The sequence below is a fragment of the Trichomonas vaginalis genome, chromosome VI (genome assembly GCF_026262505.1).
Source record: "Trichomonas vaginalis G3 chromosome VI, whole genome shotgun sequence".
NCBI classification, from domain to species: Eukaryota; Parabasalia; order Trichomonadida; family Trichomonadidae; genus Trichomonas; species Trichomonas vaginalis.
In genome coordinates, this window is record NC_067208.1 from 13,263,640 (window position 1) to 13,291,111 (window position 27,472).

At 32.9% G+C, this 27,472-nt stretch overlaps 9 protein-coding genes and 2 pseudogenes across 11 annotated transcripts, besides 6 other annotated features; 6 read left to right on the forward strand and 5 right to left on the reverse strand.

The window, feature by feature from the left end:
- Positions 1-3,796: part of a mobile genetic element that runs on past the window's edge.
- A 55-nt stretch (positions 3,797-3,851) lies between these two features.
- Positions 3,852-14,038: a mobile genetic element.
- On the forward strand, positions 6,146-8,334 carry TVAGG3_0858010 (annotated as a pseudogene). Its single transcript has one exon. A coding segment is annotated over exon 1 (2,189 nt).
- Positions 8,341-9,317, forward strand: TVAGG3_0858020 (annotated as a pseudogene). Its single transcript has one exon. A coding segment is annotated over exon 1 (977 nt).
- TVAGG3_0858030 (uncharacterized protein) lies at positions 9,373-10,230 on the reverse strand (the record flags this gene model as incomplete). The annotated part of the gene is made up of 1 exon (XM_051249607.1): positions 9,373-10,230. The coding sequence occupies one exon, from the start codon at positions 10,228-10,230 to the stop codon at positions 9,373-9,375; it is 858 nt and encodes a 285-aa protein (XP_051085082.1).
- On the reverse strand, positions 10,255-10,515 carry TVAGG3_0858040 (uncharacterized protein; the record flags this gene model as incomplete). Its single annotated transcript, XM_051249608.1, has 1 exon — positions 10,255-10,515. One exon carries the CDS (start codon positions 10,513-10,515, stop codon positions 10,255-10,257), a length of 261 nt encoding a protein of 86 aa, XP_051085083.1.
- TVAGG3_0858050 (uncharacterized protein) lies at positions 10,561-10,920 on the forward strand (the record flags this gene model as incomplete). Its single annotated transcript, XM_051249609.1, has 1 exon — positions 10,561-10,920. A coding segment is annotated over one exon (360 nt), but the record flags the coding sequence as incomplete, so codon positions are not given.
- TVAGG3_0858060 (uncharacterized protein) lies at positions 11,812-12,597 on the forward strand (the record flags this gene model as incomplete). The annotated part of the gene is made up of 1 exon (XM_051249610.1): positions 11,812-12,597. The coding sequence occupies one exon, from the start codon at positions 11,812-11,814 to the stop codon at positions 12,595-12,597; it is 786 nt and encodes a 261-aa protein (XP_051085085.1).
- On the forward strand, positions 12,628-12,906 carry TVAGG3_0858070 (repellent protein 1 family; the record flags this gene model as incomplete). Its single annotated transcript, XM_051249611.1, has 1 exon — positions 12,628-12,906. A coding segment is annotated over one exon (279 nt), but the record flags the coding sequence as incomplete, so codon positions are not given.
- Positions 14,039-15,606: 1,568 nt separating the features above from the next.
- Positions 15,607-17,166, forward strand: TVAGG3_0858080 (uncharacterized protein; the record flags this gene model as incomplete). Its single annotated transcript, XM_001296977.2, has 1 exon — positions 15,607-17,166. A coding segment is annotated over one exon (1,560 nt), but the record flags the coding sequence as incomplete, so codon positions are not given.
- A 264-nt stretch (positions 17,167-17,430) lies between these two features.
- Positions 17,431-20,063: a mobile genetic element.
- Positions 19,010-19,306, reverse strand: TVAGG3_0858100 (uncharacterized protein; the record flags this gene model as incomplete). The annotated part of the gene is made up of 1 exon (XM_001296978.1): positions 19,010-19,306. One exon carries the CDS (start codon positions 19,304-19,306, stop codon positions 19,010-19,012), a length of 297 nt encoding a protein of 98 aa, XP_001296979.1.
- A 1,333-nt stretch (positions 20,064-21,396) lies between the features above and the next one.
- On the reverse strand, positions 21,397-21,912 carry TVAGG3_0858120 (uncharacterized protein; the record flags this gene model as incomplete). The annotated part of the gene is made up of 1 exon (XM_051249612.1): positions 21,397-21,912. One exon carries the CDS (start codon positions 21,910-21,912, stop codon positions 21,397-21,399), a length of 516 nt encoding a protein of 171 aa, XP_051085087.1.
- Positions 21,397-21,912: a mobile genetic element.
- A 683-nt stretch (positions 21,913-22,595) lies between these two features.
- Positions 22,596-22,899: a mobile genetic element.
- A 32-nt stretch (positions 22,900-22,931) lies between these two features.
- Positions 22,932-27,472: part of a mobile genetic element that runs on past the window's edge.
- Positions 24,055-24,368, reverse strand: TVAGG3_0858150 (repellent protein 1 family; the record flags this gene model as incomplete). The annotated part of the gene is made up of 1 exon (XM_051249613.1): positions 24,055-24,368. A coding segment is annotated over one exon (314 nt), but the record flags the coding sequence as incomplete, so codon positions are not given.

Below are 27,472 nucleotides of genomic sequence, written 5' to 3' on the forward strand. Positions count from 1 at the left end.
GGACTATAAACTGTGTTGTGTTCTCTGATGTTTGTAGCATTACTGACTCTTTACATACAAAATAAAAAAATAAATAACACAATAAACAATAACTTTATTTTTTTGTCTTTCACAAAAGACCAAAAATAACGACTTTACATGATATTTTTCAGCAACTTCGCTCAAATAATTTTAGCTTTATCATCTCATCTACTTCAAAGACGTTTCTTGTACCTTTAGTCGACGAGCAACCACTAACCATTTTTCAAACTTATCAAAGCTAGTTCTGCTTATTCAGCAGCCTCATATCATTAAAGTAACACAACACATTGCTATGACTCTATATGATCTGATACTCGGTCATATCTTTGAGCTTACTATTAATTCTTCTATCTTTCTTTCTTTGCTGAATTGAAGTCCTTCGGATTCTGAACGATTAACAGTTAAGCCTTCACTGCAAACGTTCCGTATCGATGAAACCATATGTTATGAAGTTTATATCCACAACTGGGTCAATCCATAAAAAACTATTGCGTCTAAGACTCTATTGTCGATAGAGATATGCTTAGTTCTCCCATTCCACAAGATCTTACGATATCATAAGCTCCACGGATATCTTGTAAAATTTTCTGATCTGAAGCATCTCAACCAGCGTGTGTATTTCTTTCCAGATGAGAATATACATGTCTGACAAAGAAATTTGGTTGTATTTCTTTGAGTATCTTACATGTTAACATCACACGCATCTATAACCCACTTTGGTGATCGAGTGTGGAGTGTGTGCGAGCTTGTTTTCACAACTCCATATATATCGCTCATCCTGTGTGGGCGAGTTACAAAATAAAAAAATAAATAAAAAAAAAGATTAGGTCGCGCTCTCTTTTCTAACTAATGAAATGGCATTACTTTTTTGTGTCTGAAATTCAATAAAATAAATTTTAGGTGAAGAGGTGAGATCTCACCTTTTTTTTCACCTAATTTTTTCAACCTCTTTTCACCTCTTTTTTCACCAAGCGTTTTACATGAATTGTACGATGTATTATTTGAATCCTAAAACAATTCGATAGCTTATTTCTCTTTAATACATCGAACTGTTTTTAATCATACCGAAAGTCTCTTTATATTTTTCTTCTTGACGTCAGACAGAAGAATCTTCTGCAGTGCGATAGTTTTGTTCAGAAATGTCAACATATCCATTTTATCTTCGGCTTTCTGCTTTCTTTTCTTTTAAGTTCTGCATAGTCGTTTTCGCATTCTTTCTATCTCTTTGACTGAGTAGATTTATATTTTCTTATTGCTGCTTAATTTTTGAACATGCGGAATTTTTCCATTTTCGTTATACATTGAAATAAACCAGCGTAGAACAACTGTTAAGGCGTCAATGGTTTTCTTTAACTCAAAAGCTGCATAGGTTTTAAACTGTTCATGCAACCTTACCTCTTCTATTTTATCTCTTATTTCCCAAACACATTTGCAACTAATGAAACAGAAGTTATGTATGTCTTAAACTCACCGATTTATATTATGTCAGAAATATTTTTTATAAAACCATTCCGCAATCTTTGTCCATAACTTTATGTGCAATGAGATATCCTAGAAACTCTATATTTACTGTTAGTCATGAATCTTCTTTTCTACGATCAGTTGGTTCACTTCTATTTCGTCGAATTCAGGAATAGTTGTTTTTGCTGTTGGATTTTCAGCCAATTTGGGTAAAATGGTCAAATAATAGTCCTTGCATTTCATAAAGATACTGTTTCATTTGTTTCATCTTTCGCACTACAGTCTAAATTACTTGTAAAAGTTTCTTGTTTATCTTCTGGATTCTGTTCCAAAAGTATATGAAGAAGGAATGTATAAGCTTTTCATCTCTACAACATTACGTTAGATTCACATGACTAGCGAGTATTGGTGCTGTAGTTGTTGAATTGTTGTTGTGCCGATTTGTTGAATTCATATTTCTTTTATTACAAAATTTTAAAAAAATAAATAAAATAAAACTAACTTTATTTTCTATCTTAAGGAAATTCAGAAATTCAACGAGAAAGCTAAAGCAATCTGAGCCGCTAAGCGGTGAGGGTGAAAAAACAGGTTTGAAAAACGGGTGACGATCTCACCTTCTTCACCTAAAATATATTTTTGGTGTAATTTATGTTAAAATAAATGGTACCATTAATATACATGATGTTCTCATTCATTCTGGATTTACATTAATGAAAAAGTTAGAAGAATTTTCTTATTCTAATTCTGTGCTTATTTTTGTCTTTCCAGTACTCCCGCTTCTAATTGGGTCCCAATGTGTTGGCTTCGTCTCTCTCAAGTTCTTAGCATGGTTAACATCTTCAACGCTCCTTCATATCTTACTTTATAGTCATCGTTTATGTTTGTAACAAGTATTTCAATAACCACTCGCGCTTTGCGTTCGTCAATGTCTTTCAGCAAGTTATGCCATTACTACTTTCAAACTTAATTTATGACGAGGATAAAACGCAATAGAGTCGTCGGCAGCTTTATAAGATATGCCAATTACTTGCGTAGAGTCTCGATTATAATAGTTTCTACTTAACCTTAAACGTTTCTTTTTAACGGGTTATGTCGTCAAGAACTAACACGAACATTTGGGTACCAGGAATGAGGGGTAAATTTGTGTTGAATTTCTGATATTTTTGTGTTTGACTCGTTTCTTATGTATATACTTTCTCTTCTTGTCTGTTGTGTCATTGAATTTGGTGTATGTTTCTGTTGTAGAATGTGTTGAGGATATATACTTCGAGAAAATTTTCAATTGTTTTCTTCGTAAAGTCTCGCTTCTTATTTAAATCTCTGAGAGTCCTTATGAAAGCGGTTTTATGATGCCGAGATATGTTATGGTTTATGGTCATTCAAGTAGTGTAGTGAGTTATGTTTATGCTTAATGAGAAAATCTGTTGATTTCATTGCTGAGGTATGCACTGTCTTGGTCTGATGTTAAAGTTATTGGGCTATGTTCTGCCTACAAACTTTTGTTAAATAACTCTTAACACTTCACGAGTTCCTTATTTCCTCATTGGATATGCATATGTTTGCGAGTGTAAACATTAATGAATTATGAGACTGGTTTATGTCCTCACTTTATCTGCTCTTGAACGAGAGTGTCAAATTGGTATGCGTCAGGAGTGTTGGAGTAAATTGATAAAAGTTAGTCGTAGGGTTTATTTTGTTGATGTACAACATTTTTGTCAAAGACCTTTTCCCTTCAGCTCTGTTAGTAAAGCCCCAACTCTTTGCAGCTTCATTGAATTTCTTAAATGACCTCCACGGGGAGGGGATTCGAATACTTCTTTCAAGCTCATTTTAATAAAGTATAGATTTCTATTCTGCCTCCAAGCGCGTTCATTGAACGCGGGTACCATGCGAATACAGTCATAATGGTCCAGTGATCTTGCAGCGCGCCCAGGCCTTTGGATTTTTTGTGAAAAAGTATGACATGATTTCCTCCCGGTTCAGTTTGTCGAAAAGTCTTTTTTGCCTGAATTGTTATAAGATGGAGATAAAACGTCATTGCCAGCTTCATCTCTGAGTTGTATTACATGGGTGGTCTTCTTAATGAGTGTCTATGGTCGCCAGAAAAGTTTGTCTTCCTGTCATGAGGTGTGCGGAGGTTAAGTTTTTGCTTCTTTATTTTCTTTTGAACCACCGGCCTTGTTTTGAATTAGTAGAACAATATTAGAATTTGTCTACAATCTGCTGCATTGTACCAAAACCCAGAAACTGTTGCCGGATTTGTTGAATTCATTGACGTATAAATAGAACCAAAGGGATATAATGTTTGAGTTATTTCAGTCTTTAATGTTTGAGCATCCTGTTTTGTCTGCTTTCTTATTAGTCCATGTGAAGCTATAAATGAAAGGAATACGAGTACATTACAGTATAACAAACAGTTACGTCTCATTCGTTCAGTCAAAGATGACATTGTACCAAATGCAAAGTATAATGAATGCTCTTCGTTCTACAAAGCAAGCATATCAATTGGTTTGAAAACCAACAGACAAAAGAACTTTTAGAAGAATTTCCTCATATGATTTGCTTCCCTCGGAAAAACTGAGAAGAAGAGATTCCGTATGAAAATCGCAAGATTTGGCTCCTGGTTTGAAAGGTTATTATGTTCATAAGACTTTTAGTAAAACGCTGTGTAGCAATATGGGCTTCACCTCGTTATGCTTGTTATATTTTCATGATGTTAGATGAACTATATAAAGCAGAACGTGGAGAGATGGAAAAGAAACTTCAAGCAAAAGATGAAAGTCATTGAATCCAAAGACAAAAGCATACAGAAAGAATACCGCGTTCAGTACCAAAAGGAAAGGAAAAGAGTTATAGGTATATGATATATTACTGAAGAATTGGGAGAAAGAAGAAGATAAAGATATGGTTATGTTACATTTAGTCAGAAGAAACAACAAGAGCTTTTATGACTTAGCTAAGATATATAAATCTGACAAAACTGGTTCTATCGTGAAAACTTACCGATTTCAATGACACCGAATGAGCAAATAAAGGAAATTCAAAAAATACTCTTCCTCAAACACACTGACATCAAAGGTTGCACAATACTTACATTCAAAGAAGACTTAACATTACTGAAGGAAAAAATAACGAATATTCGATAACTTCAAAGAGGAAGAATGAAGTCACGACAACATTAATGATGAAGTCACGACAAATTAACGAAGAGGTGAGGTGAAAAAGAGGTGGGGTGAGATCTCACCTCTTCACCTAAAATATATTTTGTGCTATATTTACACTCATTACGAAGAAGTCATGAATCCTACGTCAATTATGTTCGACACTGATAACATTAACGATAACATTAACGATAACATAAACGATAACATTCATTTTTGCATTAATCCTGCTGTGTTGTCAAAATGTCATGTTGTCATCATTTTTTAAAAGAAGTTAATTAACCTGGTGACATGGTGACGTAGTGACACCATCAGTTATTCAAAAATATATTTTTGCTTAAATAGCTTCAGGGTCTATTTCTTCAACCATTTCACTTCCTTCGTCAATGTCAATAGAAGCTTCTTCAACCTTTGGTAAGAATTTCTGTATAACATCTTTGTTCGTTATTGTCTTCAGAGATGAAGGATAATATTTCACATTTGTTTCACCCTTCTTATATTCTTTCTGTTCGGAAAGATTTAAAGCAATACTGAAGAAGTCAATGTTAGAGTTCTTTATGACAGTATAATGAGTATCTTTGACATTCACGAAGAAACTCTTTTGTTTCAAAACTACTGCTAACTCTTGTGAAGTATAACGTTTGCGGTCAATGACGATAGCTAATGGTCTGACATACTGACCAAACTTAGATTCTTTCACAAACTTCTTGTTAAAGATAACATTAACATTTGAAGCATTATTGAACTCATTCTTGATGGCAGTAGCGAGAGCATTGTATGAAAAGAACTTGCAATCTTGCATGTGTTTCATTAAAATAAAAATATTAAATTATTTTGAAAAATAACTTTAAAAAATCTAATCTAATTTTTTCAAAAAATATTTTTTTATTTCCTACTAAAGATGTATCGGAAGTTGTCTAAGTTAGAACACTCGGAAATAAAACAACTTCTTACAGAAGCTAATATAGATGTTGCAAAGCATACGCAACAAACAAAAAAGCACTCGCTGACATCCTCAATGACTATAATGGTGCAATAAGTTATGATAGAATTCATGAGTTTCATAAAGCCGCAACGCGGCGAGGACGAAGTCCATGCAAGAGCATTTCCTTTAAATGACATTGCTATTGACTTATATCATAGACGTTCAGTACCTCATGAAGTAAGAAGAGAAATGTTTGACATAAATGCAAACGTTGGTGAAACAAAGAAGAGACGACACACTGAAACAACAGAGAAGAGAGATGTTTAAGAGCGCTATAGAACAAGTTCGCAAAGCTAACGATGTCATTCGTTCCATTGACGACAAACCAAAAGAAGGTGAGAGATGGTTAAAGAAAGATGAAGAGAATAGGAAGAGAAATGTGAAGTCAGGCAATAGACTCATTGACTTTAACATCGAAGCTTTAGATGAACCAAACAGAGACTACTTACACAAACATTTCGGTAAGGTTTTCATGAGACTCTTAGAGAAAATTAAAATAAACTCCCAACAAAGATGGATGGTATGTTATAAACTTGGTGGAAAGTATGAATGTTCTACGTTAAACCTCAATAATATTGGAACATTACTACATCAGCTCTTGAAGGAGAACTTTATATCAGAGATAGAAGCAAATGCTGCAGGTATTGTTGAAATGCACTATGACTTCTTCTTGACAAACATAAAGAATCTTACTGAAATAAAGATGTATGATTTAACAGAATATGAAGGCTTAACGATGTCAGATGTAAAGAAAGGCAAACCAAAAAAGAGACCATATAGAGATGAAAGCACACTGACAAATGACCAGAAAGCCATTTTGGAAGCTCTTAAGCAAACAGGAAACCCAGCACTTATAGAAAGCTTTTGGAACGATAATGGTGAAAAGAAGTTTTATAAGAAGAGAAGCGGTCAGTTCTGGAAGTATCTTTGCACATTACCTATAAATCTTGAGCGCTACCAAATCTTCAATGAATTGAACAAAAGAACTGCAGCACTTATGACAGAAGACAATTGTTTCGTTTATGCTTGCATTCAGGCTGGAGTAGATGAAGAAACTATTGACCACATGAGAGAAGTCATTCGTGTTAGAGACTTTCCTCAAAGTAAAGTACAAGAAATTTCTGATGCAACAGGTATAGCATTTAATGTTACCATTGGTTACTTCAATGACTCAAGACATAATGAAATAAAGAGATACATACCAAAAGAATGTGAAACTGTTAGAACTATTGACTTACTCCTTGTTGAAGACCACTACATGCTAAATGAAAGATTACCAATGACAACATATTTCGTCAGAAATTACAAAGAAATTCTCAAAGCTTGTGGTGGAATGAACATTGAGAAACAAATGAAGATTTATACAAAGAGAGAAGATAAATATGTAGTTCGTTATGATAGAACAACACCGTTATGGGATGTTATGAAAACATTGTGGGAGTGCAAATATTTCGAACCTATTTCTTATGGAGAACTTTTCACATATACGACTGACTTATATAAACAGAACCTTGCACCATTTAAAGATTTGACATATGCTCCAAAGTATTGTGTACAACCGAAGAAGAAAGCCGAGTCAAAAGAAGTAAATAAAAATAAGTGCAAGTTCATTCCTGAGCACGTTTTCTTTGCTGACTTTGAGTGCAGTACCGATGGCTTTCATAAAGCTTTTAACATATGTTATGACAGTGAAGATGGTTCAGTGAGTGAAAGCATATGGGGTCAGAATTGTGCAACAGAATTTTTGGAGCGACTTCCTGACAAGAGTTTAATATATTTCCATAACCTCAGTTATGACATAAACTTCATCTTAAGACACATGACAGAAGTGAAAGGAACTCCATCATTAAAGGTTCACGAACAATGCAAATAACTGGCTTATATAAAGGAAGGGCAATTATTATAAAAGACTCTTACAGTGTTATAAATAAGAAACTTAAACTATTTCCTGCTATGTTTAACTTACAAACAGGACCGAAAGAAGTATTTCCATACAACTACTACAGCAGTGTTTTGTTAGCAAATGACAACAGAACTGGTGTCATTTCTGAAGCATGTAAGTTTATCCGGATGCAGATACATTCATGAAAAACATAGATTCCATCAAAGGTTTGCAGAATAGATGAGAACCACTTCGACTTAGAAAAGTATAGCACATTTTATTGCAAACAAGATGTAAGAATTTTAAGAGAAGGTTTTGTTAAGTTCCGCAATGACATATTGAAAGAATTTGATTTAAACGTTTATGACTACGTTAGTATTTGTTCAATTGCTAACAAATTATTTGAGAACAGAGTGTACTTCCCGAATGGAAATTTATATGACCTCTCAAATAAACCAAGAGAATTTATTTCACGCTGTATTCAAGGTGGAAGATGTATGCTGTCAGATAACATTAAACAAAAGAGCGAAAAGAAACTCATTGCTGACTTCGACGCTGTTTCATTATATCCATCAGCTATAGCAAGACTTTATACTTTAGAAGGTATTCCAAAGGTTATGAAGAAAGAAATGTTAAGCACAGAGTATCTCATGAGACATTTATTCGATGACGACCAAAAGGAACCCATTGGTGAAAAGTTTATGTCTGGCTTCTTTGTTCTCATTAAGATAACAGAGATTGGAATACATAGACACTTTCCTTTAATAGTTTGTGACCCTGAACTAAATCCAGAACTTAACGTTCCCAGAAGTTCAAACACTTGCTGTTTAATGTATGTTGACCATATAACATTACAAGACCTCATAAAATATCAAGGTGTCAAATGTGAAGTGTTGCAAGGATACTATTACGATGGAAACAGAGATATTAGAATAAGAGATGAAGTAAAGAAGTTGTTTGAGTTAAGGTTAAAGTATAAGAAAGAAGGAAATCCTTTGCAAGAAAATATAAAGCTCATTCTGAACAGTATTTATGGCAAAACTATTCTATCTCCTATTGAGTCAAAAATAACCATAGTAAATGACAAAGATGCTATAAGATATGCCATCAGAAACTACAACCATATAGTGAAGTTCGAAGGTTTGGATGGTTCAGATAAAACTATTTTCAAGCTAACGAAAAGCATTTGCAGACACTTTAACTTCTGTCCACTTGGTGTTAACATTCTGTCTATGTCGAAGAGAATAATGTGTGAAGTATTCTGTACTGCTGAAGATATGGGACTTCAAATCTTCTACCAGGACTGTGATAGCATGCATATTTCAATGAAGACATACCAAAGCTTGCAGCAGAGTTTAAGAAGAGATACGGTCGCGAACTTATAGGAAAGAACCTTGGTCAATTTCATTCTGACTTCGCAGAAATAACACCTGGAAAACAAAGTTTAGCATACAAGTCAATATTTTGTGGAAAGAAGACTTACATAGACTTACTCACGAATGATTTAAATGAAGTTGCATTCCATGCACGTTGCAAAGGTGTCAAACAAGACGTCCTTGCTTTAACAGCAAATGAAATGTTTCCTGAAGCTATACAATGCTATTACAATGAAGATAAGAACATTCACATACCTGTTGGAACATATGACAAAGACTCTGAGTTCAGTTTAATGAAACTTTACAAAGCACTTCATGATGGTCAAGAGATTGGATTTGACTTATGTAAGTCTTCTAGTCCTTGCTTTGCTGAAAAGTTTAACTTCTCAATAACGACTAAAACAAGCTTTATTCGTAAGTTGAAGTTCTGAGGTCATTTATTTTTGTCAGCAATGAGGTCATTCGTGATAAAAATAATGAGGTCATTTACAATACTGCGATGGTAGAGTTTAAGAGTTGTGCTTCAATGTAGAGACAGTCCTTATGGTCTGGAGGTAGCAAAACAGGTGCTTTATGGTCATGAGTGGAGAACATGTCTATCCAAAACTCACGATTGAAGCCAGTTAATTTATAGTATTTAGGGTTAGGAAGTGGTGAAGTTCTTGTATGACCAATGAACTCATTTTCAACTCCCTTACTTAAGTTTGAATATAATATAGCTTGCTTTCTATCCCAAATACCTGGAAATCTAATTTCGGAAAATTCATTTTTCCTCGGAAGCATTGCATCATAATTGAAAACATTCTTGAAATCATCACTTGGTTCAGAGATTTGAAATCTTATACGTAATGGATTTTCTTTCTTTTTAGCGACTTCATTGAATGGTGAGAATACAATGAATTGACAGTCATGTGTTCCATCTTCATTTGGTACAAACTCGTAATGAAAAGCTATTAATCTTTCTACAATTCCTTCTTCTTTCAGTTGTGCAAGAAACTCACGGAAAGGCTGTAAAGTTTGTACTTCAATGTTAAACTTCTTTTGAAAATTTTCGTAAAATGTAATTATACAGTCTTCTAACGTTGTATCGTCTTTAAAGTATTTGTATATGTGAATGTTTTGGGCGCTTAAAGACTGTTCGTCATTTTCTATCTCGACTTGAAGTATAAAGTCAACCTTTCTGAAAGCACGTGTTATATACATATTTATTATGCCAATGTACTTCTCTTCATTTATGTTCACAATCCAGTCTGTTGGAAACTTAAACGTTACTCTGTTCCCCTTTATTTTGACGTCAGGGTTTTCACTACTGAACGCAACAGATAAAGGTATTTGTCTATACATTTAATTCGGATAAAAATAAACCATTTACTCTTTCTTTGCTTCAGCTTCTTTAGCTTTTGCTTCAGCTTCTTCTCTAGCTTTCTTCGCCAGCAAACGTGGGTTCTTCTGTCTTCCAGCAGCTAATGCAGCAAGTTGTTTTTCACTAAGTTTTCTCTTTGGTCTCTCTGGCTTTTGTTCTTGTTTTTGTTCCTTCAGTTCGGATAAAATTTGCTCACGAATTTCTTTCTTCAATGCTTCAACATCTATGACCCCTTGGGTCTTGTCCGTAGGGCTTGCCTGAGTCATTTGACTGCAGATAAAAAACAAAATTAAAACTTTAACCGATGTAAAATGAGCTTGTCAAAATCAGAGCGAGAGTCTATTATATTAAATGACGCAAGAGGAATACAACATCCTTTCTATTACGTAAGTCAGAGTAAAGATGGTAAAATATACGTAAGAAAAAGAAAGGTTCCATTAGCGAATGCAGAAAGCGACAACATTAAGGTGCATGGCAAGGGTGAAGTCCACGAAGCCCATATAAAACCTTCTGTTCAAACTGAGCCACCAATAGAACCAGAAGAAAAGAAGCCAGATGTACTTTCAATAACGAACCAAGAGCTTATTGCAAAGTTCGTGAATTTCATTGAAAAACAAACCGAGTCAAAGAATCCTGACCCACCAGTGAAAGAAGTTGAGACAAAAGAGAATGTACAGTTCATTGAAAATGTCAAGAAACAACTTCCACCACGAATGCCAAGAAGAAGAGTGAGAATAATGAAGTAAATAGATATTTTTATCTGAAGTAAATACATGCAGAACGAACAGTTAAACGAATTTACTCCAGCAGAGCATATTCATCAGATTCGCTCATATTTCGATATCATAGACAATGCAGTTCAAATTGGTGACACTAATAGAAAATATTCTGACGCAAAGATTCCATCACAACCTGGAACTGCTAAAGATAACACATGGGTAACATTCAATCTCTCACCTCCTGGTGAAAATATGTTGGACCTTTACAATACATTCATTACGTATAAAATGGAAGGTCAATTTATTGTAGATAAAGAAATTGGTTCAGGTTCCAATAAAACAAACCCACCAGGATTTTGGATTGGTTTCGATGACGCTTTCTATGCAGTTGCTGGATATCAAATCCTTGCAAATGGTCGTATCGTATATTCTCAAGACAACGCAAGAGAAGAAGCATATATAACTTCAAACTCACAAACTACCGAACAAATAAAGAAAGTAGATGTTTTCTCAAAGACTCGACATGAAGATGTATGGAGTCATTCGGGAACATGCAGAACAGGACAAATTGTTAGTGGTCCAATTACAGCAGGAAAATCATTTGATTTTAAGCTTCGTTTAAGAATTCCTGTTAGAAGATTCCTTCCATTAGAAGCTATTCGATTTATTCCAGCTTTTGCAGGAAACATTCAGCTTAAAGTAAAGTTCAGTAGCGACGCCTTACAATGCACATCTATATCTGTAAATGATATCATTGCTTTCAATCCAACTCTTAAAGTTGCATTTGCTTCAGATTCAAATCCACCGACAAATAAATTTGTTCCATGGAATGAACCATTCACTATGATAACGAAGTCAGTAGAAGCTAGTGGAACAGTTACTATTACAACTGTAACCCAGCAACTATTTCGAACAAAGATGGATTTTAATGAATGTTTCATTCATCCAAAGTCATTCTCTTTAGACCCTAACATTTATACAGAACTTGTAGAACATTATACAAACGAGGCTTTATGTTTTCCTGTTAAAGTTATGGATTGGATTCCTATGGACGGTTCATTCTCAAAGAATATAGATAGTTCAAGTGCAACATTTACAGCAGCTTATACGCCTATTAATGTTAAAAGTATTTGGGCATTATTTAGAAAGAAAGACAACTATTATGTTAATTTTGAGAACCCTAAGTTTAAATATCTTCAGCTTTCCATGGGAGCTTATGGAAATATGCCTGCAGAACCCGAAAAATCATATGGACCTGTATTTTATGAAATGGTTGCGAACGCCTGCAATACAAACAATGATATGATAGGATTTAATGAAGATGTTATGAGGTCATTGGTGGATGATGGTAGTGTGGAACATAAATGGGATAGCTATGACAACACACATTTCTTATGTGGTTTTCCAACAGAAGTGGACTTTTGCTTCCAACAAGGTCAAACATCTACTGCTCCAATAACATACAAATTGTCTGTTAAAGGACCTATTGAACTAGCAACTGAAAACGTACCAAAGCCACTTATTGGATTTATGAGGGATTGTTGCTTTGCCATTCAGGTAAGACAGTCAGGCATCCCCATAATAAGATTAGATGACTATAACTTAGCCACGGACGACAGTGAGGAATAAAGGATGAACGTTTATTTTTAAAGCTTATAAATGAGTTCTTCATCAAGCTCTCGTGAACCTTCACCATCTATGAAACAAACTTTACCATACGATTATGGAGCACCTATTGAATATTTCTTACGAGCTGCACAATGGCAAAGAGCAGTCTCACCAAGGTTAGGTGTTCCACCAGCTCCTGTCAAAAATAGCATTTGGTCAAGTCCTTATATAAGATATGGTCTCCCACTAGGTTTGCTAGCTACAGCAGGAGCAGTTATGATGTTGAAAAGAAATAAAGCAAATGTTGTAAATAATACTGAAGTAGCTGAAGTTAAACAAACTCCGACACCTTCGCCAAAACCAACGTCAAAACCAACACCTTCACAAGCAAAACCTTCAATGACTCCTGAACCTATGAAAGTACAAACTCCTGTTCAAAAGTCAACTCCTAAACCGACTCCAACATTTAAACCAGAACCTACTCCTCAAATAAATCGTAAAACTCCTGCGTTTCCTTACTGAAAAAAATAACGTTATTTTTATTTAATATTAAAATTTTTATTTTATTGAAATGACAAGTAAAGTCACTGAAGCAATGAAACAAAAGTTTTTGGTAGAATACATTAAATCAGGAGCGGTTCCAGAAGGTTTTTACGTTCATACTATGAAGGATGGTAGAGTTCAGTTTAGAAAGATAAAGCAACCATTAGATAAAGAAGGAATTTTGAGAAAGATTAAACTTCATGAGGACAACATTGCTAAACTTAGGAAGAAGTTAGAAGAGTTGGAGAAAGGAAGAGAGTTATAAAGCAATGAATTCAACAGGGTGAAAAAAGAGGTGAAAAAAGAGGTGAGATCTCACCACTTCACCTAAATTTATTTTTGTGCTATGTTTTCATACGTGTGGGAGTGGTGATATCATTAATTTTAAGTTTATTTTTTATTTTATTTTTATATAAATGACGAAAACTATTGAGATAACAAACTACAACGGTCATGAGTTCAAGAATTTGTTCTTCGTTCCTCGTGAAAATACATTCTATCAGATACGAGGGAGAAAGGGTAAAGTTAGTTTGAGCGTTTATGACAACAAACATAATGGAAAGTTTATACAAGCATATGATACAAACGGTAAGCGTGTTTCATTAGCTTTGTCAAAACTTACTAACATTTATTTTGACAGTGACTTTGACCTATATGAAGAAGAAAGTGAGTCAGAAGATTATGAGCTGTTATGTGAAGCACAGCAATGGGAGGAGTTGCAATACTTTTGTAAGTGAGAACGTTTATTTTTTACATTAGTGAGGTGAAGTGGTTGGTGGCTTTGTAAATATTTAAGGTTAAGTTAGTGTTGTCGTTTGTGTTGTAAAATATACGTTAACGGTTTTGTAAAGTGTCAAATTCACATATCAAGGGTAAGGTGGCGCGCAGTGCCTCCGTACCCATGATATGTATACTAACTAAATTTACCGTGATATAATAATTAATAATTATGATTCAATAATAAATTTAATTGATCAATCTGGTTTAATTATTTTACCTTATGAATCATTAATTCACATTATCGCCATTCTTTGTGATGTTCAAGATTCAGACGTTAAGATTCAATTTTTCATAGATGATGAGGTTTCATGCTGCGGAACAGTTGCAAAAATAAATCCTATAAAGGATATTAGCACAATTAAGATATCAAAGAACGGAACAACAACTGAACTTCATTTAACATATAATGATATTTATAATAAAATAGTTGATGAATATAAAATATCACTTGAAAAATTCTTTGTTAAGGCTATTTAATATTCAAGCATTAACATTATCGAATAATAATCCTTTGAATCATAATCAATAATAATTGACCTTTCACCAGTTTCTATCGTTTGTTTTATTTCTTTTTGTTCCCCACTATCCGGATCGGTCATTGTAATTGTTTTTGTTATAGTGTCAGCTTTATCTTTAACTTCAATCTTTTTTCCATCGGGATATTTAAACCAAAATTCCAAAAATTCGATATTGTCAATCTGTTCATATTTTAATCTATCAATTACATTTTTAATACCATCTGAAAATCTTATGAAATGGTCATTATATGGGTTTGATTGAACTAAATTTGAATGAAGTGAAATATAACCTGTTGATGAATATGACACTGACTCATATTTTCTGAAAACACTAAAATTTATAACATGAATGAATTTCTTATTCGTTGAATTTATGAATTCTTGAGGTAATCTTATTCTAGTTTTATTTATCACTGGAAAATAACGCTTTACCATATTTTTAATCGTAATAAAAATGTCAATTATCAATATTATTTCGAATAATAACTGTGAATTAAATTTAACAGTTAGCGGAATTTATAATGTTACTCTCGTTTCTGTGAGTGGTAAATTTAATCCCATTCTTTTAGACCCTTCAGATTATATATCATTTATTAAAGATGACCTTGAAAAAACGTATGATATGTATATAAATAATGTGATCGCGAAATGGGATATTAACACGATTTTAAGTTATTTAAATGAATCATTTATCGTATGGTATGAAGAAAATTTTAAATCAAAACCCGATAAACTTTTTGAACTTGATGAAATAAATAACCTTATTAAATTCCCGCTGAAAATTAAATTTTGTACTCCTCATCTTCGTTCATTGTTGGGGATATTAAATTTTGAAAAAGATGTTGGGGATGTTTTGTATTCTGACACTGGTTCCAATTTCATTTTAATCAAATGTGATAAAGTTAATACCCCAATGAGATTTTCACATCAAACATTAGACCCTAACTCTTACCCATCAATACAAAACATTTTATCCATCAACTTAAACACATTTTCTTTATCATATCCGTTTCAATTATCCGGGAATTCATTTATTCTTCATTCAAAAGATTTATCAAATATTAAATTTAGAATAACTGACCTATTTGATTGTGATTTAGAATTTATGAATGAAATATTATGGCAATTTCAAATAGAGAAAATAGCTGATGAGATAACGGATTAAATATTTATTTTTAAATCATAATAAATGATTAAACAACAGCAACCACAACAACTTAAGGCGCAAAGCGCCCAGGTCCTTCAGACCATTACATACGCCATATATGCATATAATTCAAAGACGGCAGAACAAACGCAAAGGTTGAAATATGGAGATTTGGAGATAGTATTGAAAAATGACTGTTTCGAATTCGTTTGCAAAGGTGGTGCAGTGATATCAAATATAAAAGAAATTTTATTTATGAATTCTAAAATTAAAGGTATAACGGATGATATAACATCAATTCCACCAGAAGAACAGAGATATTACGCATTAAATGCATTTCCTAAAGTTTTGAAGATTGGAAGATTTAATTTAAATGAGGAATTCATAGAAGGTTTCCTAAACGACATAATGAAGAAAGCAGATAAGGAATATGTGGATAGTGAGTTAGAGAAGAAAGCAGATAAGGAATACGTTAATACTGAATTAAATAAGAAGGCAAATTTGGTTTATGTTGATGAAAAAGATAATGAAATTAAAGAAAAAGTTGAATGGTATCATGAATGGACATCGGAGACTTTTAAAGTTAAAGCTGATACAAGATGGGTTTCAGGATGTTTAGACCTGAAAGCAGATAAAACTTATGTTAACGATGAGTTAGAGAAGAAGGCGGATAAGGAATGGACATTTGAGACTTTTAAAGTTAAAGCTGATACAGGATGGGTTTCAGGATGTTTAGACCTTAAAGCAGATAAAAAATATGTTAACGATGAGTTAGAGAAGAAGGCGGATAAGGAAAAAGTTATTTCATTCATTAATACTGAGTTAGCAAAGAAAGCTGATATATCATTTGTTAATGAAGAAATAAAACAATCAGAGGTCTATTTTACCCCACCATTTTTAAATTTTATGAAATCATCAGATAAAACCTTTGATATAGATTCTTTTGAATGGATATGTTTCGATGGAGTGACCATGTATTTATTTTATATAGCTGGAGTGCTTTATTATTTTAAAACAAATGATTTTAAAAACTATGAATCATTTACTCCATCTGTTTGGAATCCTGATACACGAAAGCCAATCATTAATCCAAGAATTTTATATGTTGAATATAATAACGGTAAATTTATGGGAATGATAACGGTTGGAGATGATTTTTGCCCTTGTTATTCATTCGATTGTATCCAATGGTTCAAATGTAATTTAAATCAAGATGCTAAATTTAAATATCCAAATAATCCTATTAGATGCGTTAATAATAAATGGGTACTAATTTATGAAGTCAATCAAATTTTCATTAGTGAGGATGGGATAAATTATTATATGTTTAGTATGATGTCATCAGATTTGGAAATTGATTATACAAGTAAGTGGTATTACATTAACAACATGTATTTTATCCTACAAAATGATAAAATTTATAGATCATATTCAATACCACAAGGTCGTTTTGAACAAATTTTTCAAGCCGATGGAGACATTGAAGCTTTATGTTATGGATCAAATGTTTGTGTTCTCGTTTCAGGTGAAATGGTCTATTCATATCCTGTAAGTTATAACAGACATATTTATTTATCACAGGATTTATCAAATTGGGAATTGGTTTATTCATTCACTCCAAAACTTACTCGAAATTATAGATTTACAAATTTATTTTATATTGATGGGTATTTCATTGCTTTCGGATGTGGTGATTTAGTAAACATCAGTAGTGATGGAAGAAACTGGTCTGAAATCACAAAATTTCAAGATGTTAGAAAAGCAATTTTCAAAAATAATACGTTAATATTGATAACAAGACCAGTTTTAAATACTCACCCAAATTCAATATTATATAATAAATTCAATATTCATAATGGATTAAATACAATTCTTGAGATGATTTACCCCATTGGTTCTTTATATACGTCAATGAACTCAACAAATCCAGCTGATGTATTCGGTTTCGGTACATGGCAACAAATAACCGATCGTTTCCTCTATTGTGCTAACTCTTCAAAGCAAACAGGAGGTTCGAAGAAAATTAAAGAAGCAAACCTTCCACCGCACACTCATACGGGAACTACAAACTTTTCTGGCGACCATAGACACTCATTAAGAGACCACCCATTATACAACTCAGACTATGAAGCTGGTTATGACGTTTTATCTCCATCTTATAACGATTCAACAAAAAAGACTTTTCGACAAACTGAACCAGGAGGAAATCATTCACACACTTTCACAACAAATCCAACAGGCTCGGGTGAAGATTATATGCCACCATTTATGACTGTATTCGCATGGTTTCGCGTTCAATGAACGCTCAATGCTTGTGAAACAAACTTTAGAACGGACTGAAAGTCCTGAGCTCCAAAAGAGCGAACGGCATAATTTAAATTTTTATTTTAGTATAAATGAAGATTCTACCATATGGTGTTATTGGAAGAGATAAAGATGGAAACCCAATATTTGATCCAAAGTTAAAATTAAAGTTACTGACAAGACAACAACTTGAAAAGTTACTGAAACCAAAACAGAATGAGAAAATGAGAAAATGAGAAAATGAGAAAGAAAAAAATTTAAATTATGCAATTTTATTTTTATCATAAATGACAAAATTAATTAAGCCAACTATTTCTAAATTAATGATACCAATGAAATCATTTCATGGAGTACTTATCCCAGGTTCTTCACAATTAGCCGGGGCAAGTGTTGTGACTCAAGGTGGAACATTAGCGAATCCATTCAAATTATTAACTAAAGATGAACTAAATAAAATGATGATAAAATAACTGATAACAAAATTTTATTTCACTGCTACCATGTTACCATGTGCAACCAGGTAAATTAACTTCTCTTAAAAATGATGACAACATGACATTTTATTATATTTTTGGTCAAAGCTTCCACGAGAGAAAAGATTCCTCATTCGCTAAGGATTCCAAAAATGAAAAAATCATTGATTTCGGCTGAGAAAAAACAGCAAAACCCTTCTTCCACGGGAACAAAGAAATAAAGAAGAAATAAAGTAAATTTTTTATTTATTCCCGTGGAAGATAGAGCACTTTTATGACACTTTTTATTCACGACAATATTCCCGTGGAAGATAGAGCACTTTTATGACACTTTTTATTCACGACAAACAAGACAAACAAAGAAAATCAGAAAATACGGCGCTGTCGCGGTTCGAACAACAGACCCTGACTCCTCCATAACACCACCTTAGACCACTGTGCTACGTAGCCTGTCGACATAAGATTTTATAAATTACATATTTGACGTAAATTTATTTCCCAGTTATTCAAAAATAAATAATTAATTATTGAATAACCTAAAATCATTAATGAAAACATAAACGATAACATTTATTTCCTGTGTTGTTGTCAAAATGTTATGTTGTCATCATTTTTAAGAGAAGTTAATTGACATGGTAACACATGGTAACATGGTAGCACTGAAAAAATTAAATTTGGATTGAGTTTAAAAATTCATCTTTATTAAATTCATCTCTTCCAATCAATTTATTTATTCTATTAAATTCTTTTATTTTTGCTTCACTCAGTTTAAGGATTGAACGGTAAGTTTCTAATTTTTCGATTATTTCTTTCCTCTCTTTATCGTTTTCAGCCCCACCGCATTGCGGCTTCTTTTTATAATAGCATATTTTTGATTTAATTCTGTTTAGTTTCTTTTTATATTCATCGTCTGGACTCTGAATCTTAATTGAATCAGGACTCTTGGATGCTTTGTTGTCACTCATTTCTTACGAAATAAAAAAATTAAATATTATTTAAATATAATGGAGTAATAAAATAAATCGGAATTTCTATTAATTTATTGTCAACTTCAACTAATGCATTGCCGTTAATATATCTAACAAATTCAGCTATTGTGTCAAATCTTCGTCTTCTTTTTGTCATTGATTTATCAGTTTTTCCATAATCGAGATGAATCAAAACTTTATCCCCTTGTTTAAAATTCATGAGCCCCGAATTAATTTGTTCACGTTTAACATCATTTAACCTTTCCATTTGCTTTCTAATATATTCCCATTCTTTTGAAATATCATTTTTCATTTCCACTGGTTTCATGTTTATAGTTCTATGCCATGTATTATTGTAATAATATACTAACTGCTGTATGATGGAGTCATGATTTCCATCCCAGTATATCTGACCGTTAACCCCTAACGCATCTCTAAGAGTTCTCATTACCGCATCAACTATTTTATTATGAAACGTATATGGAGAGGATGAAAAGTAAAAATTAATTTGTGGGAAATAATGAGCCATAGCTGCCTGAAATCCTTTATCACCATCACCCCTTATATTATCTACTCTTCCATGATCTAGTAAGTATTGTATAGCTCTTCTTGTTTCCTGTTCTGTTTTCCCTTTCACCGGAATGCAATATAAATATCTGGTGTTAATGTTAATGGCAAATAAATAAGTAACGTTTCCTTTTGAATATTCTAAATGATCGATTTCGTATGAATATGGATATGGTGCAAATGAAGGGCGACTAAATTTTTCCTTTAACGGTTGAATTTTCGGGTCAGTTGGTTTATTTAATATTTTGAAATCCTTTTTAAAATCTTTTTGCTTCTTTAATGTTTGAAATGGATATAATAAAGTGAATGATGAAGGATTAACTGAAGGAGGAGGTACTACCGTTGGAGGTTTTGGTGTTGCAAGTGGTTTAATTTTATCTGCTTTGATTTTGGATGATGAAGTTTTAGTTGTTGATTTTCCTTTCATTAATTCTGGATGTATTCTATTCATTTGTTTTAAATATGCTGTATATAAAGGTTTGATATACTTTCCCGCTTCGAGTTTATGTTGAAGGATGAATTCCAAAAGTTGATCTTCATTTAAAAGTCGGGCTGAATATGGTTTAACTAATGAATCATAAATTAAAGCTTGTGCATCATTTATGGTCTGAAGGACCTGGGCGTTTTGCACCTTTAGCTGTTGAACATTTGCTACTTTCTCTTTTGGTGTTGTTTTCGGTTTTTTCTTCTTTTGTTTTTGTTCCTTTGTTTTTTGCGGCTCAGGATTATATAATTTATATAATTCATCAATCTCTTCTTCTGTTAATACTTTATTTTTGAAATCTTTCAATTGTTTAAGTTGTGATTTAGTTTTTCCCTTTGTATATTCATTATTTTTAATTTTGTCTTTAATTTTAGAAATTATTTTATCATGATATTTCAAAATTTCATTTTTATAATATGGATAATAATAATCCATATCATCACCCGTTATATTGTTATTATGTTTTTGGAGATATGCTTTTAAATCGTAATAATCAAGAAAATTTTGATAAAATACTAAATCATCAATTAAAATTTCTAAATCTACGTTATCCATTTATATAAAAATAAAATAAATGTTTTAAGGGTGCCCACCTCTTTGAATCATAGTATCAAAACCATTATTTACATATTGAATCACATCATTAATGGTTCCTTTTGTCTCTTCTGTGGCATTTTATTAAAAATAAAATTTTAAATTCATGACTCAACCCCTACGTTTTTAAATTGTATTAAATAAATGGCATACAACATCCATTTTCACAACCTACAGCCTTATTCATAAAAGAATCACTCGAAATTAAGCAAAAATTCCTCGTATATGTTTTATCATTTAATTTAACCGTTGATGATACCATGAATGGTTTTAAGTAAGCATTCAAAGTTGCACACTCAGAAAGTTGTAATTCTTCTTTAGTCTCTAATGTTTCAAAGTCAAAAGTAATATAATATCTTGTCGGTTTATAATATTCCTGCAAATTGTGAGCTAATAACCACTGATATATCTTCTGTTTCTCTGTTTCGTAATTATGTGTGCATTATGGTTGCTGTGTCTTTTGCAACTGAACGTCTTGAATTAATCTCCCATTATTTTCTTTACATTTCTCACAATGCTTTAAAAATCTTCTTTGGTTTTTCCTTTCTGGATCATCGCGGATAGAATAAACTTCTTCTTTACAATATGGACAAACTTTATAGCCGGTGAGTGCTTCAACGTCTGTTATTCTGTCAGCGTGAAGTTTTCCACATGGACTCTGTGTTAATAAAATATTTACTGTTTCAAATTCTGGATCTATCATTATTGATTCCACTAATGGAAAGTCTACCTTATTTATGTCCACGTCTTCTGGTTGAGGATCACAATAATAGAAATCAATATTAACATTTAACATTCTCGCTAATCTCTCACTTTCTGATGAAATGTCAAACCCTTCATATGCATCTATTGCTTCATTTAAATAGCTCCTACGAGTTTTAGGATTAGCACCATCAGGAATGTTATAGAAGCGTTTAAATAACCTTCTACCTTCTGCTCTAATTTGATTATCATTCATTTTAGCTGTTCCGTTTTTGTTCATTTATGTAAGAATAAAAAATTAAAAAATAAATAAAAATAAACTTTATTTTTTAAAGCCCATAAAATGAATTAAGAACACATAAATTTTTATTATAGATCCAAGGTGATCTGATTTTTGCATCCCTGGGATGGACGATACACCCAAAGTGTCACCTTTTTTGGGATAACATGAATTTATATTCATGAGAGTTCTGCAAACCATATGCACAATATCTATTCAGCCTGACTTCTTGTTATATTGAGTTAGACTTCTTAAATATTGTGCTTGGGGCGATATAAGCATTTCCGAGATTACCATCGTGCTCTATAGTATGCTACTTCTCCCTGGTTCTAGCTCAGTTCCAAGGATATTGGCGTTCAAGGATTTGGCAAGGTCCTTCCGAAGTCTCTCATTCGATGAGAGATTTCGGAAGAATCTTGCCTTAAAGTACTCCAACTCTTGTTCTTTTGTTCCTAAATAGTGAGAAAAGTTATTTGACTACTTAAGGTAGAGATTATCCGAGGTCCCTCATTTGATGAGAGGCCTCGGATAATCTCTGCCTTAAAATTGTACACTTGTAGTCCATGAGAGTGTAAGTATACATTGATAGGACAGCTTTCTTCTGAAGTCTTAGATTTGATGAGAACCTCAGAAGAAAACTGTCCTATTTTATAGTAAAAGGAGTTTCAGGAGCTCCAAAGCTCCCTTTCGTAAGGATTAGGAGCTTTGGAGCTCCTGGTTCTAGTATGTGTTTCGCATCTTTCATCAGCAAAGGACATTTACCATCTGGGACTCTGTTGATGGAGACTCAGGAGCTCCAAAGCTCCCTTTCGTAAGGATTAGGAGCTTTGGAGCTCCTGGTTCGGAGATGTGTTTCGCATCTTTCATCAGAAGAGGCCCAAATGGTAAATAGCCTCTGCTGATGAGCTTCAGGAGCTCCAAGGCTCCCTCTCGTAACGATTAGGAGCTTTGTAGCTCCTGAAGGTAAGGTAGGATTGCTCTGATCTCTAATCAGTAGTTAGTATACCTAAGTTGTGTACTGCGGCACTGCGTTCCACTTTACCCAAGACTTGTGAATTTGACACTTTACGAAACCATTAACATATATTTTTACAACACAAACACAAACACCAACTTAACCTTAAATATTTATAAAGCCGCCAACCACTTCATCTCATTAATGAAAAAATAAACGTTTTCACAAACGACTTCACTAATGTAAAAAATAAACGTTCTCACTTACAAAAGTATTGCAACTCCTCCCATTGCTGTGCTTCACATAACAGCTCATAATCTTCTGACTCACTTTCTTCTTCATATAGGTCAAAATCACTGTCAAAATAAATGTTAGTAAGTTTTGACAAAGATAATGAAACACGCTTACCGTTTGTATCGTATGCTTGTATAAACTTTCCATTCTTCATTCCTTCATAAACGCTCAAACTAACTTTACCCTTTCTCCCTCGTATCTGATAGAATGTATTTTCACGAGGAACGAAGAACAAGTTCTTGAACTCATGACCGTTGTAGTTTGTTATCTCAATAGTTTTCGTCATTTATATAAAAATAAAATAAAAAATAAACGTTCTCGCTAAATAATAAAATAAACTTAAAAATAAACGTTGTCAGAGGTGAAAAAATAAATTTAGGTGAAGTGGTGAGATCTCACCTCTTTTTTCACCTCTTTTTTCACCCACTTGAATTCATTACTTTATAACTCTCTTCCTTTCTCCAACTCTTCTAACTTCTTCCTAAGTTCAGCAATGTTGTCCTCATGAAGTTTAATCTTCCTTAATATATTTCTATCTATTTTCTAACTTGAACTTCTACCATCCTTCATAGTATGAACGTAAAAACCTTCTGGAACCGCTCCTGATTTAATGTATTCTACCAAAAATTTTTGTTTCATTGCTTCAGTGACTTTAGTCGTCATTTCAATCAAATAAAAATTTTAATATTAAATAAAAATAACGTTATTTTTTTCAGTAAGGAAACGCAGGAGTTTTACGATTTATTTGTGGTGTGGGTTCTGGTTTAAATGTTGGAGTCGGTTTTGGAGTTGACTTTTGAACAGGAGTTTGTACTTTCATAGGTTCAGGAGTCATTGAAGGTTTTGCTTGTGAAGGCGTTGGTTTTGACGTTGGTTTTGGCGAAGGTGTCGGAGTTTGTTTAACTTCAGCTACTTCAGTATTATTTACAACATTTGCTTTATTTCTTTTCAACATCATAACTGCTCCTGCTGTAGCTAGCAAACCTAGTGGGAGACCATATCTTATATAAGGACTTGACCAAATGCTATTTTTGACAGGAGCTGGTGGAACACCTAACCTTGGTGAGACTGCTCTTTGCCATTGTGCAGCTCGTAAGAAATATTCAATAGGTGCTCCATAATCGTTTGGTAAAGTTTGTTTCATAGATGGTGAAGGTTCACGAGAGCTTGATGAAGAACTCATTTATAAGCTTTAAAAATAAACGTTCATCCTTTATTCCTCACTGTCGTCAGTTGCTAAGTTATAGTCGTCAAGTCTTATTATTGGTATGCCTGACTGTCTACTTGTATTGCAAAGCAACAATCCCTCATAAATCAATAAGTGGCTTTGGTACATTTTCTGTTGCTAGTTCAATAGGTCCTTTAACAGACAATTTGTATGTTATTGGAGCAGTAGATGTTTGACCTTGCTGGAAGCAAAAGTCCACTTCTGTTGGAAAACCACATAAGAAATGTGTGTTGTCATAGCTATCCCATTTATGTTCCACACTACCATCATCCACCAATGACCTCATAACATCTTCATTAAATCCAATCATATCATTGTTTGTATTGCAAGCGTTCGCAACCATTTCATAAAATACAGGTCCATATGATTTTTCAGGTTCTGCAGGCATATTTCCATAAGCTCCCATGGAAAGCTGAAGATATTTAAACTTAGGGTTCTCAAAATTAACATAATAGTTGTCTTTCTTTCTAAATAGTGCCCAAATACTTTTAACATTAATAGGCGTATAAGCTGCTGTAAATGTGTTGCACTTGAACTATCTGTATTCTTTGAGAATGAACCGTCCATAGGAATCCAATCCATAACTTTAACAGGAAAACATAAAGCCTCGTTTGTATAATGTTCTACAAGTTCTGTATAAATGTTAGGGTCTAAAGAGAATGACTTTGGATGAATGAAACATTCATTAAAATCCATCTTTGTTCGAAATAGTTGCTGGTTTACAGTTGTAATAGTAACTGTTCCACTAGCTTCTACTGCCTTCGTTATCATAGTGAATGGTTCATTCCATGGAACAAATTTATTTGTCGGTGGATTTGAATCTGAAGCAAATGCAACTTTAAGATTTGGATTGAAAGCAATGATATCATTACAGATATAGATGTTGCATTGTAAGGCGTCGCTACTGAACTTTACTTTAAGCTGAATGTTTCCTGCAAAAGCTGGAATAAATCGAATAGCTTCTAATGGAAGGAATCTTCTAACAGGATTCTTAAACGAAGCTAAAATCAAATGATTTTCCTGCTGTAATTGGACCACAACAATTTGTCCTGTTCTGCATGTTCTCCAATGACTCCATACATCTTTATGTCGATCTTTGAAAAACATCGACTTTCTTTATTTGTTCGGTAGTTTGTGAGTTTGAAGTTATATATGCTTCTTCTCTTGCGTTGTCTTGAGAATATACGATACGACCATTTGCAAGGATTTGATATCCAGCAACTGCATAGAAAGCGTCATCGAAACCAATCCAAAATCCTGGTGGGTTTGTTTTATTGGAACCTGAACCAATTTCTTTATCTACAATAAATTGACCTTCCATTTTATACGTAATGAATGTATTGTAAAGGTCAACATATTTTCACCAGAGAGTGAGAGATTGAATGTTACCCATGTGTTATCTTTAGCAGTTCCAGGTTGTGATGGAATCTTTGCGTCAGAATATTTTCTATTAGTGTCACCAATTTGAACTGCATTGTCTATGATATCGAAATATGAGCGAATTGATATATGCTCTGCTGGAGTAAATTCGTTTAACTGTTCGTTCTTCTGTATTATATAATATCTAATATCTATTTACTTTTTCTTTCTTGGCATTTTGGTGGAATGTTTTCTTGACATTTTATACTATTATCTCTTTTGTCTCAACTTCTTTCACTGGTGGGTTCGGTTCTTTGACTCGGTTTGTTTTTCAATGAAATTCACAAACTTTGCAATAAGCTCTTGGTTCGTTATTGAAAGTACATCTGGCTTCTTCTTTCTTGTTCTATTTGACTTTTCAGTTTGAACAGAAGTTTTATAGTTATCTTATGTTTTCAATGTTCTTAAATCTGGTGCATATTGTAATCTATTTTTATTTACCTATTTTTTAAAAATCTATTGGGATTGCCAATTGTGAATATATTTAAAATCATAAAATCCAAAAAAAACTATAAATATTTGTTTTATGCATTAGTGCACCGATACTCCAAATGATCAGATTTACTTAGATCCTATGAAATAATATCGCGAATTTTTTTTTCTTAAAATTAATACTTCAAACTTTCTTGCAATCTTATTCTTACATCATTGTAAAATTTTTTCAAACCATTTTTTAAAAATAATTTTGCGTAAATTTTATTCTCATTGTTGTTTTAATCGAAAATTGATACATTTTCAAAAAATAATATTTGACTTATGAAATTCATTTTAAAGGTGAAATAGTATTGTTTTTTTTATATTAAAGTATTGAATAATGATATAAAAAATTAATGAATAAATAAGCAGATTTTTAGTTTCAAAACAAATATGAGCAATTTGCAATTCAACTTTTGCTGGGCAATTTCGATATTGCTGCAAGTTTTGTAGTATTTGTGATACCTATAACATCGGCTTTAATCAAAATTCCGATTTTTTTTATTGAGTTACTGATGAAAATTTGAATTGCAATGACGAAGGATTTCGGTACGTTAATTTGATAAACTAAGAGCTGAGCTTTAGAAAAGGGTTCAGTTCATTTATGGCTGTAGTTTGATGCGTAGATCTCTTTTTTATTTGTAAATTCTTCAGCATGGGAGATCGAGAATGAATCTTTTTGAAGAATTTATGAGTTTTTACCACGCTTTTGTTGGTTTCCGACCGTCTTTTTGGCATTAGTACTCTTTTTGGGTTTTTTTTCTCACAGTTTCGTGGACCGGCATATTTTTTGTTGTTATCAACAATTTTATCTATCTTTCTCTTCTGTCTTTTTTGTTCCTTCAGTTCGGATAAAATTTGTTCACGAATTTCTTTCTTCAATGCTTCAACATCTATGACCCTTGGTCTTGTCCGTAGGATTTGACTGAGTCATTTGACTGTAGATAAAAAACTAAATTAAAACTTTAACGATGTAAAATGAGCTTGTCAAAATCAGAACGAGAGTCTATTATATTAATGACGCCAGAGGAATACAACATCCTTTCTATTATGTAAGTCAGAGTAAAGATGGTAAAATATACGTAAGAAAAAGAAAGGTTCCATTAGCGAATACAGAGAGCGACAACATTAAGGTGCATGGCAAGGGCGAAGCCCACGAAGCCTCA